The sequence below is a fragment of the Pezoporus occidentalis genome, unplaced genomic scaffold, assembly GCF_034315485.1.
Source record: "Pezoporus occidentalis ecotype Australia unplaced genomic scaffold, CSIRO_AGI_Poc_V1 ctg44, whole genome shotgun sequence".
NCBI classification, from domain to species: Eukaryota; Metazoa; Chordata; class Aves; order Psittaciformes; family Psittacidae; genus Pezoporus; species Pezoporus occidentalis.
Window position 1 is genome coordinate 3,167,257 of NW_026915769.1, and position 17,456 is coordinate 3,184,712.

Sequence of the window (17,456 nt, forward strand, 5' to 3'; positions counted from 1 at the left end):
GTGCACAGCACTTCAAAATGTCTAACCATTAATGATTTCAGTTACATTAAAACTCATCTTGCTGCACATTTCCTGGGTATACATCCAGCAAAGTTTGTTCCATGCAAGAATGGATCAACTTCAAGCAAATAAACAGAGTAAGACTGAAAAGCGTGCATAGGAATACCAAACCTTGTCTTAACTCCCCATCTAGCATCGAACTTGCAGAACAGAATTTCTGCCTATTGTCATTAGTTTATTAGGCTTAAAATGGTAGCTTTTATATCTTGTGGGACAAGAGGAAGTGTCAGAAGTATAAACTGCTCAGACCTATGCCAGCTATGGGTATGTTCTTCCACAGAAACTCCTCAGCTTGCGAGGAAATGGGAAAGACAATCATCTTCCCATCTCAAACTTTTAACTATCCCTCTTGATCTCCCATCCCAATACTGGGGTCTCCCTGTTGTGTTCACAAAGAACCCATAAGCTTCTCTCTTCATTTTAGATATCATCTCTTACTCCTGTTTCTCATCTCTTTGAGTGTTTGTATCTCTGTACAGTCTGTAATCCTCTTCTGCCAGGTGAAGGGTTTTTTTCTCCCTAAAATATGAAGGGTGCTTATGTCAAAACAATTGAGTTAGGCAGAATCTGACCCTTGAAACATAAATCTCTGTGCCTACTTCTCCTTCTAAGCCATTTCCACTAAAAAAAAACAAACCACCACACAAAACAAACCAGGAAAAAAAACCCACCCAAACATTTTGGATGCTCTTAGTCTAGACAGAACACAGTTATCTCAGAATAATATTGGATAGGCTTGTAAAGCAACCAAATAATTTCTGGTTTAGACTGATTCATTGCACATTCAGCATATCAAACCAAATTCCAATGGACATCCAGTACTCCATTTGAAGTACTAACTTCAACCCTTTCTAAGATGAAATAGTGTAATGTCTTTGAAGGAATTGTTCCTACCTAACGGATACTTAACCTGGGAAGGTAAAAACACCTCAGTGGATCATAACCCAGCAGACTATAGGAGCTCGGAGCTCAGCTGTGTCCAGAATCTTCATCGTAATAAAATTCAGGTCATGTATGTGGCCAATCTGGTGAGAACTACGCACCTGAAAAACTTTGTATGTTCACATGATAGGCTGCAACAGCCCAGCTGATGAATACATAAGTATCTGCTGATCAAAAGATCTTTTACAAGCAATAGTGAATCATTAAGTAAATATGTAGTAATTTTTGCTTAGTTATTATTTTGACTTTGTCCTGGATTAACATTTCAAAGCTATTTTTAAAAGAAATTACTGCAAGCGACACCAAAAATCTGAAGGTTTAGCCAGCCTTTAGAGAAACACCATAGACAAACTAACAGTGGCCTCAGCTGAAACTATCCTAATGAAAGAGTAAGACTCTTAGGGACCAAGTGAAACATTGTAATAGTGGTTAGTCAATTTAGGACCCTTTTTTTACAAAGAACAGCTTGGTGAATGGTGGAGGAAGTTACATCCACCTGGTCAAGATGCTTGGAAAGTATCAACAGTCACAGCTCAACTGAAGCCAACAAAACTGCTAACACTAGTAGAACTAAACAGTGCCAGCCAGTAGAAGGACCTTCAGGAAATACATTAGTAGATTTCAGTACAGCTTTCAGGACTTTGGATCATCTTACAAAATCCATCGTTACCATTTGACAGCAATCAGTTTAATAGGTGGCAATTTCAAAGAGCAGCCAGGGACTGAACTGCAATAAAAATCACAGCTCCTCAACTTTAAGAAAATAACTATATGTATAGTATTTTCTATAAAACTATGAACATCTTTATAGGATAGCAGATCCATAACAGTGGATGAAATGGACCGCCTCAGCCAGCCTAAGCCAGGAATATTCCAGCTTGCTCGCTCTATATTTGTAACATATTTGGCAAAGACACTCAAAGATGAGTTTTGGGGAAAGTTTATTCTGCTGCTGTGTATGGCAAAACATCAGCTACTATTGCCTTCAATTTATTAGTCACTTTGCATTACCTTATGGTCTGGGAGTTCTGGAAGGCAATATCATTAAGCCAAGCACTAAATGCATACAGAACAAAGGCAGACCCACATCCAAAGAGCTTACAGTTCAGCTCTTTAGAATGAAAAGTCAGAATGACTTTAATTAAGAAAACGCAAAAGGAAAAAAGGAGAAAATAACCAACTATAGACAAAATTTTTCAACCAAGAAGCCTGAAACCCAAAGCTTAAAACTGGACTTGGTCTCATAAATAAAAATGATATATTAAAGGTGTCAGAAATATGAGTTCATACTGAAGGCCTCATAAGCTCTGTGACTTAAAAACTCACGAATGCAAACAAAAATCAGACTCTCAGCCAAGAATATAGACTGACGCTCACTCTATTCTTAAAACAGGTCTCTGGCCTTTCCTCCACCCACCTAAGGCATATATTAAAGCCAAGTGTTGGCCTAGATTTCAACTTAAGTTCCATCAGTTGTTATGAATTTACACCCAAGTCTCAACATCACTGCATAGGAGCTGCTCATGACTCTCTTTAATCATCAGTGCTAGTCCTCTGTGTATGTTTGCACATACACATGGGGGGGAGAAGGGATGAATCTCCAGTGTCGAAAAAATCAGCTGAATGCTGCACTCCCACACTGAGTTTGGCATACGAAAATCATAGGCTTTTCACAATCCTCAGTTATATTATTCATGCAGAATGCACTCAGCTTTCTATTGTTCCTGCTCTCATTGTTTATAAATGAGTCTTTGCTTCATCTTGGGATGGAAGTTCCTTTAAGTTTCCCTTAGTAAAAGTACTTCTGTAATGAAGTGTAGTGTTAGTGCTCAGAGGGTTAAAGAAGTTTCAGGAAACGTTTGTGTTTCTGAAAAAAGAAACCAAACAGTATTTTCTTTCTTTGTTAAAGGAAAAATGAACAACTGGAGCTGGCTGATTTGTTTTGGCCAATCTGATACAGGTTACTAATCGCTTCCTAAATGTTTTGGAAAATAATTAAGTTCTTCATTTTGTTCTGTTACCACAACATTTGCAAAGGAAATTTCTAAATATGTCTAAAGACTCTTGCTTTTATACCTCACTTAAATATTCTCAGCGCTACCACATTAAAAAAAAAAAATTACCCTGAGACACGGTCTTCAAACATTGTGCACAGCGTAAATACTATTTCTCATGACAGGACATGAATTGTAATCAGAAACTGCCGGTCCCTTCTGTTATGGCCAATACAGCTGCAGAAAACCATATAACCCTTTGTCTAGCAATACTGCAAATTTCATGATTTAGCTTGTTTGACAGTTCAAGCTGTCATCATTAATCCTGGTGATTGTGCAAGATTCTGATGCATTTCCCCAGCTTAGAGTTTTTTTCAATCCAATTTAAGTTAATAAACAGTGGAGTGAATTGTGAAAGAAAAAAGTAACTTAATCACATGGCAACTTAATCACTTTTGGCTTCAGAGGACATCCTTCTGCTTTGGGTCTAATATCACAGGATTTTAAAGGTAGGTGGGACTGTGTCTTTTACTCCTCCATTTGTGGCACACTTTCTGCTTTTAAAGTTCAAACGACTTCTTCTACGCTCTTATTAAGGCTGAGATATTGCAGATCCAAAGGGGATAACAGGCAGACTGCTGCCTGACATACTAAAACCAGAAAACTGAGTCAAATTTATCCATCCATATTTTAGAGTGAGAAGAAATTTCTGTTTTGAACTAAAGATTCAAGAAACATAACAGTTTGACAGTTATTGGAAATACATTTATATTTTACTAATGTTAAGCAAATAAATAATCAAATCTCTCTCAAAACCATTTCCTGTCTACTTGCAAATACCAATGGACTTTAAGAAACCTATGGGTTTTGTCTTTTTAATATTAAATCCTAAAATATTAGTGCTTAACACAAGTGTAATGAAGCCATCCCCAAAAGCAGTATCTCTAAGCCAACAATCTCTATCTTCTTTGGGCTCTCCTAACACCCTGGACTGCTTTCATCTGCCCTCTCCTCACCTGCTTCTCTCCCTCTGGCCAGATTCTGATTTTTATCACACCAGTGCAAACTCTGGGTAACTCCAGGGAAATATATTTCTGGATTTACACCTGCCTAGCCAGCAGAAAATGTAAATTGGGCTGAATAGTATTTCGTTTGCTCATAAATGGCATTTTTCTCCTTTAATTTATGAGAAAAAAAAATGAAGTTCTAGATTCTATTGGTTATACAAATAATCAGTAGTTCTGCATTCCTTAACAGACCCTATTGAAAAAAGCTACTCACAGATTTTTCCACACAAACATACAAACAGAACTTGGTCTTCAATTAGTAACAGAGAGAACAGAAAGTATTTCTTTCAACAAAGATAAGTTGTATAGGTCATTTGAAGGAGTGACAGTAATGCAGTATTTCAATTGGGCTTAAAACAACAGTTATTTGTTTATATATTTGCAGTTTAAGTGACAGGTTTTTTCTAAGAAGAAAGAAAAAAGGTTGCAAATATTCCTGTCACTGCTATATTCCAATTATTTTTAGAGGAGTAGAGACGATAGATTAAAACAACCCTGTGTAACACTGGAGAGTAAAAAAACCTACAAATCTCGAAACTCGCCTGTGTGTGCAACGAGGACTAGTACTGAGTGGAGCACATACAAGTTAAAAAGTGCATTGAAAGAACCTTGGGGTTTTTTTTAATTTAAATCCATGCCTATTCAAAACAGTCATATCTGAATTTCTAAGAGCAAGCAAAATCACTATGCATTTACCATACTAAATGCCTTTTTCATCAACTAACAAAACAGAACAGATACAAATGAACCAATCAGGGATTTCGAGTGAGCTATCAGTGCTGGAAAAGCTACTCTGCACATTCCAGTTGAGTCACCACAGAGAAGCAGAAAAAAAAAAAAAAAGGGGGAAAAAAAAAAGGGGGGGAAATAAATTACTGTGTGCAACTCCATCTGTAAACTGCTTCTCCCGCACTGGTATGTAATAAAATGTGTTGCTAAGATACAAGCTGCTAAAGAAGTTCATTAAAGGACACTTTAAACAAAGCTGCTAGACTCTTTTCCCTTTAAAGACTGCTTATTTGGTTCTGTCCCTTGTGTTTATAATTAGATCCTCTATATGAGAAATTGTGCTCCATTCAAGCCCACTCAGCAAAGAATGCTAATAAAATAACGTAAATAAGGCACTGGCTTAGGTTGTATATATTTATGGGCTATGGAGCTGTTGACAGAAATACATCAGAGTTCCACTTGTATTTTTTTAAATGCAAAATAAAGCTTTTCCAAGTAGCTTCTTTCAAAGCTGGAGAGCAGAAATGTCAGCTTCTGCACCCAGCATTAACTTAACTTTCAGAAAATACTTTCAGGCAAAGAAAACTGGCTTCTTGCCCAAAGTTTGGAGTTTCTGAGATGCCTCTCATATAAGCTTTTATGTGTGAGTCTTTGTTATCTACACTGAGGTAAAGGCCAAGATTGTTGATGTCTTTCACCTGGCAAGCTTTATCTTTTCCATCTGTGTATGAGTTCCTAGATGTATGTTAACAATTTTCAGAATTTCCTTGATCTTAAATATGTTAACAACACAAATAAGACTATTTTGGCACATTTTCATCGCCAGGAAAGATATGTTATCAAAAAGGTCTTTATCTCGTCTTATATAAAATACTTTTAGTCTCCGTAGTAACATTTTCATGGTAGGTGTATTTTGGTTTTTGTTTTGGTTGAAGGGAAAAGAATGGGCAAGGCATACTTTGCATTCCCTCATTGTGATGAAATTACATCTAAAGAAGTAATTTCAGCATTTATCTGTTCGGCACTTAATATCACATGAGATGCATAAATCACAGATGAGAGTTAGTATCAGTGATTATATAGGAAATGTTACTTGTCACTTTGTAACCTGCATCTCATATTAAATTCTGTATCACAGTCCCCAGTATGTATATATTTTTAATTACATTTTCAGGCTCATTTACATGCGCATATTGGCTTTCTGCCTGAATGATATCAAAGAGAAAGACCTTATGCTCACGCCCAACCACACATACACACAAGCACATTTATACACAGAGTCTGTACATTCCTGAGAATGGAAGCTTCTCTCATCTTTCTCATTCTTAAGAAGGCTTCGGTTCACCAATAAATCTTTAGGCAATCTTAGCTGATTCAAAGCGCTTTAGAAAAATGGAAAATTACAGAAAATGCAGGTTAATTTCTGCACATGTCAAAAGTATCAGTGATTCTCACTTGACTCATGTTAATGAAAATGTAATACACATTTTCACTTTCTGTAACCCTGTATGATTTTTCATCGATAGCTGAGTTTGCACAGAAGGGCTATTCCATTCCTTCTCTCTGGGTAAGAGGTAAGCTATATCACAAAGTACCAAGATGATCAAGTTAAATCAGTGTGGAAAGGAAAACAACCTATACACTACACAGATCTAACTTCTGTTTCAAGACTAATCGTATGTTTCTCTTGATTAAATGCAAGCAATCAGACAAACTTTCTGGCCAACACACTGCTCTTGCCACAGCCTCAATGCCCAGGCTCTTAAGAGTAAGTTCCAACTCCAAAAATTAGATTGCCTGTAAAAACCTCAAATTAACACAACCCATCATACCTACAGAATTCCCAGGTACTTATTGTTTTGATTTTACTGCAGCTGCATTTAGGGCCAGTTCTCTGGTTTACTTTTATTCAGTCAAAGGGTCATTTTGAACTTCTCCATGGGTTAAAAAAAGAAAACACATCCTCCTATTTTTCCCCTTCCTCTATATGTTAACCAGAAGGGTCTGCCTGTACATGCGGAAAAAAGCCCTGTGGTACATATTAGATTTCAATAGATGCTTACTATTGGCAGTCGCAGGTTGTAGCTAGAACTAAGCCGCATCAGCAATTTCATATGACACTCTGGAAATTGCTACTACATAACAATAAGTAGCTGAATCAAAAAAAAAAAAAAAAAGGGGGGGGGGAGCATGTTTAAGGAAATACATTTTGGCCCAAGAACATTTCAAATAAAAGCAGTATCACCTTAAGTAAAATAAATAAATAAATAAATAAATAAATCAACAAACAACCCAAACAAACAACCCACAACAACCCATACATTTATATCCATGCATACAAGGGAAGTGTGGTTAAGGTGATTCAGCTATGAGGATTGGATAAACCAAATACAAGTCTGTTAGGCTGAAATAACCGTCTACTTTCATGGCAGAAAGACAAATCTGCATTTCAATTAGTCCAATTCTTTTTTTTTTTTTTTTTTTTGTTCTTCTTTGTTCTTATCTTAAACTTGCAGCCCATTTTCATACTTAGTTTACGTCCAACTACTCTGTGTGTACAAATTGCCCTCCTTGACATCATGGCCACACATACACCATTTACCACAGCCTTGTTTTATTGATTTGCAAACTTCTACCCTTTAACTCTATTGATCAGAAATTGTGTTGATGCTTCAGATTTTGTTTTGGGGGACGGAGGGGAGAGGAAGGTATAAATTTATAATCAAGTACAAAAATACTGCATATTTTATCTTTGATCACAAAGAAAAAGGCATAGAGAGAAAAGTTAAAAGTAACTGTATTAACGTGCCTTTATACGCCTTCATGCTTTCAACTTGAAAATCAAATCTGGAATGAGATGAAAAGAGATTTTCTCTACTTGAACATACCAGAAGTGTTTAGAGTGATGCAGTACCCCACTGGAAATGTGAGTTAAAATTACCATTCAAAACCCTTCTCTAGCACCATGCTATGGAAAGAAGACATTTAGAGACATATTCCTCTTCTCTTCCATAAGTGGAGTCCACACACAAGATCCTGAAGCAAGGTGAACTGGTATAAATGCCTGATGTGATACACTGCTCTGGATAAGCTGCATACATGGCACAAACCAGTGGAGAATTTGCTCCATTAAACCAGAGGTCTAGACAAAGACTCCTGCAGAAACACCACTTTCAACTGTCTAACTGTGTGTACTAAAAAACTAAAATAAATTCTAACTCCAAGACATAGAGTTCCTATACAAAACTACATCGAGTTTCTCTGAAAGGGTCTCCCCTTTCAAAGGGGATGTATTGTGTACATCTGAACAAATACCTGTTTCCTGCAAGTATAAATTAGATACTTTACAATGTGTAACAGGTAGCAAGTACTGTTAGTGTAAAATCAGAAGTGAAATAAAAAGGTATTGTTGGCATAATTCCTTTTTCTGAATAGACAAAGGCACTGTAAGGAAAAAATTGCTAAATCACAGGGATAATCATCATAGCCAGCTCCTCTAATGAGGCATCATGGGATTACTGGAGTTATTATAAGAGTCATCTTATTGAAGAAATTCAAAGTTAATTGAAATCAATTGTACTGTTCTGACAGCAGGTGTTTTAAGTGGCTAAAATATCAAAGTGAACTCTTTAAAATGGTTAGAATGAGTGTAACATTTACTTTTCAACTCCTAGCCCTGCCAAGTGATATACTGTACAAGTACAGAAAAATGTACAGTCAAAGAAAAATGCTGGAATGAAATAGCATTTCACATGCCAGTCAAGCAGCTACCAAACAAAAGGCGCTTCTAACCACCTCCAGTACACATTTTCATACAGATGTGCGATTCCCATGCATCTTACAAGGGCAACCTAATAGAAGACAGAAAGCCACAAGTATACATATTTCCACTGTGTTCCACCTCTATGAAAATGTCCTTTATTATTCCCTTTCCCCAGTATGAAATGCTACTGAAAGCACAAACAGAATGCTAGGAATACCATTATGCAAGTTTCTTCTCCAAGAAGATGAAGGCAAATTCTTTCCTAGTTTTGTCACTTTTTCTACAGATAGCAAAAGCAACCAATAAATTACTAGCTGATTCTAGCACTTAAAAAATAAAAAAATAAATAAAAAAAAGAATTGGAGCTTTCTGAATTACAATCCAGAACTAATCTTTACTTTGATGCGGTAAGTTTCATTTAATTCTGCAGTTGTTCAGATTTCCCAGAAAACTCAGCAAGACCTCAATGTGCAGAAGAACTGTGAAGTCAAGTCCATATTTAATACCTGCTGTCTTTGTGTTTAAGGACTCAATGCATTGATTGAAACGTTTAATACTTCAACTGGGAGCTCATCACCCTGTCTCCCTCGACTTCATGAAGTCATACATAGATGCAATTCTTGCCACAACAAATGGGAGTGCTGTGTGTACCTTGGGACAGAGTTTGACATTAGGTTCAACTTGATTTGGAAATGACTTTCAGGTTTTATTTCAGTTCTCACTGAAGCTTATAACCCTTTTTTACTTCAACAATTTTGAAAGTACCCAGCCGTATGAAATACTGAGCTTTGGCAAATACCAACAATTTACCCTTTAACATGGGTAAACAATGCTGCCATTTCCAGGCACAGCACAGCATGAATTTCAACAAACCAAAAACACACTTTCTCCTTTTCTCCCAGCCAAAGATACAACATCAGTAACACCAGACATCTTCAGCTAAATTGTTCCCAACAACTTGCATAAGAACTGTACTTAAATTTTAAGAAGTCTAACACTTTCCACAAACAGGCTTTGCTGGTGATCACCACAGGCAAAATACAGTCAGTGATTTAATTTCAGATATACTACCCAAAAATACAAACCAGCAATAACACCGGATGGGAAAGTCTGCATGACACTAATGTTGATTCTCTGCATAGATAGTAAATTATGGTAAAGAAATGAGGCAGTGCATAAGTGAATGGCATACACATAATGTCTTTCAGGAAGACATATTTTTATTACTGCGCTCTAGGACAGGCTGTCTGAATTCAGAGTTCATCCCAGTTGAAAATACAGTAGCCCACACATGCTCATTGTTAATTTTTAAGACCTGGCTCACCACCTAATGCTTATATCAGTAACAAGTAACTTCTGACTGGAGGTTAAAGGTTTGTGTATTTGTTTATCTTAACAATTAATAAGAGGCAACTTTCTAAAATTAAAAGACCCTTAATGACTCTTTAAGGACATAAAGAAAGCAAGAATCACATGCAGCAGAGCGCCTCTGGTGTGCTTTAAGGCCAATGCTGGCTCTTATGATAGCGCTTTTATTTACATATAAATGCTTGTTGCTTGACAATTTAGATAAAAATGTTACCGCTGCTCTGCATGTGCTGTAGATTGAAGGTGTAAAACCACTGGACCAACTAATGGAGTCTTCACACATCATATCTTGTTAAAGAAGAGGTAACCCACTCTCAAATGCTATTACAATTCATCAAAACTATAGCAGATGAAAGATACTCTTCTAACAAAAGTCTAACTTTTGTCTTTCTGAGTTGGATGCCAAATTAAGTATTGACTGAAGCTGCATCATTTCAATAATGAAAATGATGGCTCTGTGGTGCTTATTTGAAAGCACTGAGAAAATATTAAAACTGCATTTAATTCCATATTTCTCTAAACAACCAACATAAAAGAAATATCAATGGCTGGCCAGGGATCCTTAATTAGGTTGCAACTTAAAATCCAACTGTGCATAAAAGTCTACTTTATGCATTTACTTCATTCACCAAAAGTTGAGTTTGTCATTCAGTCCTTTCTGTCTTTATTTGTAGCTTTCAAGAAAAGGAAATACTGCCAGAAATGCCAATGACTACAATGGAAAACTGATGAATAGGGGTACTGAAAGATAACCCTCACTCCTGCTGTATTTCTAACAGATGTGGATGATGTGATCATCCATTCATTTTACTACCTGTTTCATCATCCACATGTGCAGTTTAATTGAAATGCAATTTTAGCATCTTTTGTATTCAGTGCATGCACAGTCAAAGGTATACATTATTGAATTATGAATTAGTTGTGCCTAAACAAATCTTCGGGGGGGGCAAGGAGGGAAGGAATGTAAATACTTATGTAAAAATAACCTCCCTACTTACATTGCCTGCTTAAGTGTTTTGGTATAGCCACAAAAAGTGAGAGCTTGACAACTCTAAAAGGCTCCAACCTTAGCCCATCTATTGTCTCAGTAGCCTTCAGTGCACCTCCTGCATGCCCTCAAGGACCGATAGTTCATTTACAAGCCATTACCTAACGAGCAACTACTAATTATAGCAAGTCTGCAAAGTTACACTACCATTTTATGACTTGGTCAAAGGCTAAGACCTCCACACTCATTTCACTTGTGACCCAAGAAAGATTTCAGTTTAGACCTCCAGAGGTGGCAGTCTGGAGCAAAAGGACACCACACAACCAGCCAGACTCTTATTTATATACCTTCCTGTTGCACAGGATGACAAAATCAGTAAAAAAAAAAAATCTAGGTTTTTGCCTAAACCCAGTATTTTCCTGTTAGGCCAAATAGACTGTTTACAGAATTTTAGTATTTTATGTTTAATTACTTCATAGTTTATAGATTTATTTATAAGGTTATGAGAAGGGCAAGTCATAAATATACAACGACTGCTTACTAGTTAGTTTAGATTATACATAAATATGTTGTGCAAGCTTAGCAAAAACCTTTTTCACTGAGCTGAATCAGAACATTCAAACTGTATTTTCAAATGTGTCTCTCTGCCTTATCTAAATTCCAACATGACACATAATAAATAGCTTCTCATTTACTATGATCATAAAAATTTAAACAGCCTTGAAATAGTTGTTACAATACAGGAGAAAATGATCAAATGTATGTTCTAAATACCCACTTAGAACAGTAAAACTATTTCCATATTGAAGAAAGAACACATAAAGATGTATTGTTGCAGTAAAGGCTGTTACCTTGTTTAAAAAAAAAAATCTTCTACTCAGTATAGTGGTATTAGACTCAACAACTTGCTGTTTTACACTGCAAAAAAAAAGGACTAACAGCCCTTAGCTATCACGTAGTGTCAGATTTGCTTTAAAAAAGAAAGTATCTGATTTGATTCCATACAGTGATTAAATATCTTTGTGCTCTGCTGAGTAGGGTATTCTATCCCCTCCCCCCTCCAAAAATGGCATCAAAGCAATCAAAATGGTAATGTTCAGCATGAATGGGGCCCCATCCCCCACCTTCAAACTCTGCAGACTTTTCTCCATGTTAGAAGAAACCAACACCCCTTCCTCACAAAATGGAAGCTTCCACTACCAAATTGAGAGTGCTGACAAATTCTGATTACAATAAACTGGAAGGAAAAGGGTGGCATATAATCACTATCACCTATGGGCAAAGATTATATATGCACGGATCACTTTTCAACTTTAACCACAACTCCGGCAAAACAAAACAAAACAAAATCAGGGGGAAAAAGAAGGGGAGAAAAGGGGTGGAATCGCACACGTGCCCCTTCGCCTCTTCCCGGAGGTCCCTGGCCGAGGAGGAGGCGGTGGCTGTGGGGCTGGCAGCGCGGCGCCCCGCGGGCGCTGTCCCCGGCCCCGGTGCTGAAGGGCTGCTGCATTCCAGTGGAACCGCGCTCGCTCCCGCCGCCCGCGGGGCCGGGAGCCGAGGGACGGGGAGGGGAGCCCAGCACTGCCGCGCCGGCCCCCAGGGGAGGGGGGCATAAGGAGCGGAGGGGTGGAGAGGGAAAGTTAACCCTGAGGGGGGGTGGCTCAAACAGATCTCCTACTGGCTTTGTCAACTGCACTTCCTGCACTGGAAGTCCTGGAAGTGGGGACAGGGGCCCGGGGGGGAGGGGGTGCGGATAGTTCGGTGAGTGTGAATGCGAGTGTGCGGGCGTGAGCGTGTGCACGGCAGCGGCGGCCGCTGTCCGCGGTGCTGAACGCCCGCCGCCCCCCGCCGCGCCTGGCAACTTTCCTCCCGGGGGGCGGGGAGCGGGTCACGGGCGGAGCAGCGGTCCCGGGGGTTACTCGGCACAAAAAGAGGGACGAGAAAGTTTGGGGAGGGAAGGGGGAAAGAGAGAGGGGGGAGGGAGGGAGGTTTCTGGTTTGTTTTGTTCCCCTCCCCCGTTTTAGGTATTTTTTTTTTTTTTTCCCCGGCAGCTGAGAGAGGTTAATCTGTTTTTATTCATATTTTTGGAAGGGGGGGAAAAGTGAAAGTGCCTAAGTGAACTCGAATCAAAATCTAACACGTCAGATCAGACCAAGGGAAGAGAAAGGCAAGTGGGGAGGAAAAAAAAAAAAAAAAGAAGAAAAGAAAGAAAATAAAGTGATCAATAAAAATCAGTTTTGTAATCAAACACAGCAATGGCTCCCAACTCGGCTCCAGCCTCCTCCCTCCCAACTCTTGCTCTGCACATTACACGGAAGTGCACAAAGTAGCCCAAGACAGGAGAATTTTCCATATTCCTAAAACATGTCGACCAACTCAAAATGGACGCCTCATTTTTTTTTTTTTTTTTTTTTACGTTTTAACTACTGCTTATCTTTCTACTACTAGTACTAAAATCATTCCTTCCCCCAGCAAGACATCCGAGACTCCGACCTCATTTTGAAAACATGCATTTTCTTACTTTACGCTTAGGAAAATGGATGTTATATTCCCTGCTGTCGGTATTTTTCAGCTAACGCAGACACTTTTCGGATGTTTAGATAGTGCATTGTAGAAACAAGAAGAAAAACCAAACACAACTGAATCGATCTGTTCCTTACTTGTTTCTCATTAAGAGCTGCTATTCTTGATTGCCTTTCATGGATTTGTTTCTTAAGATCCCCGTTCTGCAAAAACGGCAACAAGATGCATATTAAAGGCAAAGTGTAAACTAACCCCTGTAATGAATAAACTTGCGATCTAGAAATTGTTCAAAGGCAAAACCGTTCCACCAAAGCCGTACGAAAGCATGCACACACAAAACACCCTCCTTAGTAAGAAAGCTCAGTGCAGGCTACAAAATGAGATCTCTTACTGATAAAGTTTCTCATCCTGCTGTCCCAGCACAACTGCGCTTATTACAGCAGGGATAAAATACTGAATAAGAGTAAAAAAAGGATCTGCATTTACCTGTGGATCTTGCTTCATCTGTGCAACTAGTTTCTAAAAAAAAAAAAAAAAAAAAAAAAAAAATCACCCCCAAAAAAGGAGGAATTAGAAACTGTTTCAAGTTTAATGGATTTTTTTTTAAATGTATGTATGTGTGTGGACGGGGGAGGGAGGGGGGTAAGGAACAAAGAGGCAAGTAAACACTGCGAGTCAGTTTCAAGCAAAGCTCATAAATATTCAAGTCTCGTCCTAATCTCTCCAACACACACACACACACTCGCACACACGCACACACTCACTCACACTCACGCACACACACTCAGCACTATCACCGACCGCAACGTTAACTCCGCATCTCCACAACACACACCACATACACACACACACAAAAACCCCAAAACAAAACTCAGCCAAACAAGCCGCAAAACTACTTTGGCGAAGTGCTCGCCATTGCCACGGGGGGCCGGGGGGGCCCAGGGGGTCCCCGCCGCGGCCCCGACTTCCCCCCCTCCGCCGCCCCGGCCGCGGCTCCGGCCCCGCTGCCCCCCTCCCCTGATCGATAGACCCTGCGACAAGAAGCGAAGGCTACTTGGTAAGCATGCACCACGGGCTCCCTTCCGATCCTCCTCTCCCTCTCAAAAGCGCCGGGGATACGAGAGCATTTTTTATTTGCTTATAATTTTATTGTTGGTATTTTTTTTTTTTACCTGATGACATTGGATTTCCACTTTTAACGCCTCTTGCAAGCTGTGTAGCTCCATCCCTGCAACTTGCCAGGCACTTTCCTGCCACTTTCAGATCCGAATGAAGTTTTTTTTTGTTTGTTTGGTTTGGTTTTTGGTTTGGTTTTGTTTGGCTTTTTTTTTTTCCTCTCTCTGTCCTTTTTTTCTTTTGCTTCTTTTTTTTTTTTTTGGCTTTTTTTTTTTTTTCTTTCTCTCGCTTTTTGCAACCGACCCGCTGCCAGGCAGCCACCCCTCCCTCCACGGGAAAAAATAGAAAGTAATTAAAAAAGGAAGAATAAAAAAAAGGAAGGACAGACCAGGAAAAAATAATTAAAAAGTTAAAAATAATAAAAAAAGACTGGCAGTAATAATAATAATTAAAAAAAAAAAAAAAGGAAGGAAAAAGCGACAACAACAGTCGAAAGAAACAACTACTCAGTCTGCAAAGCAAGTTCTTTGCTTCTTTGCTGGGGACACAGACTCATCACTCACTTTCCGCCAAAGTAGGGGGGCCCCTCCCCCCGGCGCCCCCGCCCGCGCGCCCCCGCGCCAACCCCCCCACTCCCACACTCCCCCCGCCACCGCCTCCTCCCCCGCTCCGCCCCGCAGCCGTTCCACCGCCTCCCGCCGCCAATGGGGACGGCAAAGGGCTGGGAACGGGAGGGACTATATTTCCTCGGAGTGCGCGCCTTGATTTCACTTTGCCTGGGGAAAAAAGTTGTGCCTCGGCTGTCAATGCTAATTCGGCACCGGTGCCCGGATGGACGGGGGGGAGTGAAGGCTTGCGGCCTGCGCATGCGCCCTCACCCTGCCGCCGCCGCCGCCGCCGCGGTAGGCGAGTGAACAACAAAGTGGCGGCGCGCGCGCGCGCCCCCGCGGCCCCCCCCCCCCCCCAAGTTGTGGGCCCGTGGGGAGAGGGGCGGGCCGAGACTCCCCCCACAAACACGCTGTTCCCCTCCCGTCGTGTCAGGGCTGCCGGCGCCACCGGTGCTGCTCCGTGGTCCTACACTTACGCACCCCCACGTTAAAAGGGCTGTTCTTGGAAGGGGAAGGGACACCCCCCCCGCCAGCTTGGCGAGAGGCAGGTCCCAGCGGCTGGGGAGGGGAAAGTTTGTGTCAGTCCCGTTTCACGCACACGCACCCCCTCCCCGCTCCATCTTCTCCGCGTGCTCTGCTGCTCCCCTCTCCACTTCTCCCGGTTTTGTATTTCCCGGTCCAGCCGACATGGGGTTAGCCGCTAACCGGGAAGCCGTTCTTCACCCCGTCCCGCCACAGGGTGTGGGGACGGGGTGTGCCCGCCGCTGGGGCGGCTGCTTCCCCCCCAAAAGAAAGAACTTCCCCAAAAATCTTCCCCAAAACTTTCACCCCCCAAAAGACTTCCCCGAGCAGCCCGAGCTCCCGCTGGCGTCCCGGCAGCCCAGGGGAACAGGGGCTTCGGCATAGAGTGGGGTTCCAGCCAGCTCAACGCACAACTTCAGGAAGCAGGGAGGGAATTCTCCTCTTGGCAGCGGTTCGAGTTGGAATTGTTCACCGTTCATCCCATACTCGGCCTCTTCCAGTTCACCAGAAGAAGCTGCTGCACCCCTGGGTTTTACCGAGCCCAACAGCTGTTGTCCTCGCATCCCAAAACGGGACGTCATACCTGAGTCACGTTGAAAACCAAAGTGGGTTGAGGAGCTAAAACACTTTTCTGGTGGGCAAACTGTTTTCAGGTCTGCAGCTGAGAGCACAAGCACCCAAACAGCAAGTTGCAGCAGCTAAAGGGGAAGGGATGGGAAGTGTGGGATACTCGTCATGCAACCCACTCAAGCAAACTTGCTGCTAGGGGATGGATGGCAAGGCGGAGCCACAGCTTCTTTTTAGTTACTAAATAACAGCAGAAAGATTTTAAACCAGAAGGGTTGGCTTAAGTGGATACTCCAGTTCATCCAAGTCAAGCCACAGTTGCTTGGCTGTCTGCAACAGATCCATGTGCCAACGGGTCTCTCAGCACCATTGATGAAGCCTAGATCAGGTGCAGACAAAAAGATATCACCTTTACATTTGGATGCAGCACTTTTTTTCCACAAACACGTGACCCAGCTTCAGGTCCTATTGGCAGACACTGCCCAATCCAGCATCAACCCTGCTGTCAATTTTGTAAAATACATTCAAACTGGCAGTGCAAATTTATGTGAAGTCAATGTTTTGCCATGCAGCTGCGGTATTCTCTATGCAGTAATAGGAGCTGTGCAGTTAGATTTACTGTTGTCTTAACGCATGGCCGGAGTGGGGTTGGAAGCCAAAAATAATGCTCAGAATAAATTTACTAATGACAGTCAAAATTTAGGGCATGCTTTAACAAGGAGTTAGCTGATGGAGTGCTAGGGACAAGAACCTTGGTGCATACATACTCCCATTGCTGCAACGATTGAACACTGGTATTTCATTTAAACTGCACTAAAACATTAGATTGAAACTCACCCTAAATGATTAGCCACTATTTAAAACACCACTGTCCTCCAGATGTGTTTGGATGCTAATTTTAATAACTAATTAAATTCATTACAAAACTAATTAAGGACAACAATATAGCACCAAAACCAACTTACATCAACTATACTGTAATTAAAACTTTGAGATGTAACATGTTGGCAGTCCAAAACAGTGTATCCAATTTTCATTAAACTTCTGAAATATACTTTGTCTGAAAATAACACAACTTCTTACATTAAGATTGTACGAAGGTTCATGGACAAATATTCTCAGCCTGCCAAAATTAAGAATAAAGACTAAGTTGAAAAATTCTATTAACCTTACAAGTAAAGAAATTATTTTAGAAAAGCCTTATTCAAG

At 40.6% G+C, this 17,456-nt stretch overlaps 1 protein-coding gene across 3 annotated transcripts in view; it reads right to left on the reverse strand.

The window, feature by feature from the left end:
* Nucleotides 1-15,413, reverse strand: part of PHF21B (PHD finger protein 21B) — a 167,435-nt gene extending 152,022 nt beyond the window's left edge. The window contains exons 1-3 of one of the 3 annotated variants that reach the window (XM_062634913.1): nucleotides 14,607-15,413; nucleotides 13,921-13,953; nucleotides 13,572-13,637 (exon numbers count right to left, since the gene is read on the reverse strand). In XM_062634913.1, the coding sequence (XP_062490897.1) occupies nucleotides 13,572-13,637; nucleotides 13,921-13,953; nucleotides 14,607-14,660 (153 nt within the window). In that variant the 5' untranslated portion in view covers nucleotides 14,661-15,413. The remainder of the gene's footprint in view (nucleotides 1-13,571; nucleotides 13,638-13,920; nucleotides 13,954-14,606) is intronic. The other 2 variants (XM_062634911.1, XM_062634912.1) reach the window with 2 other exon arrangements.
* Between the last annotated feature and the right edge of the window lie 2,043 nt (nucleotides 15,414-17,456).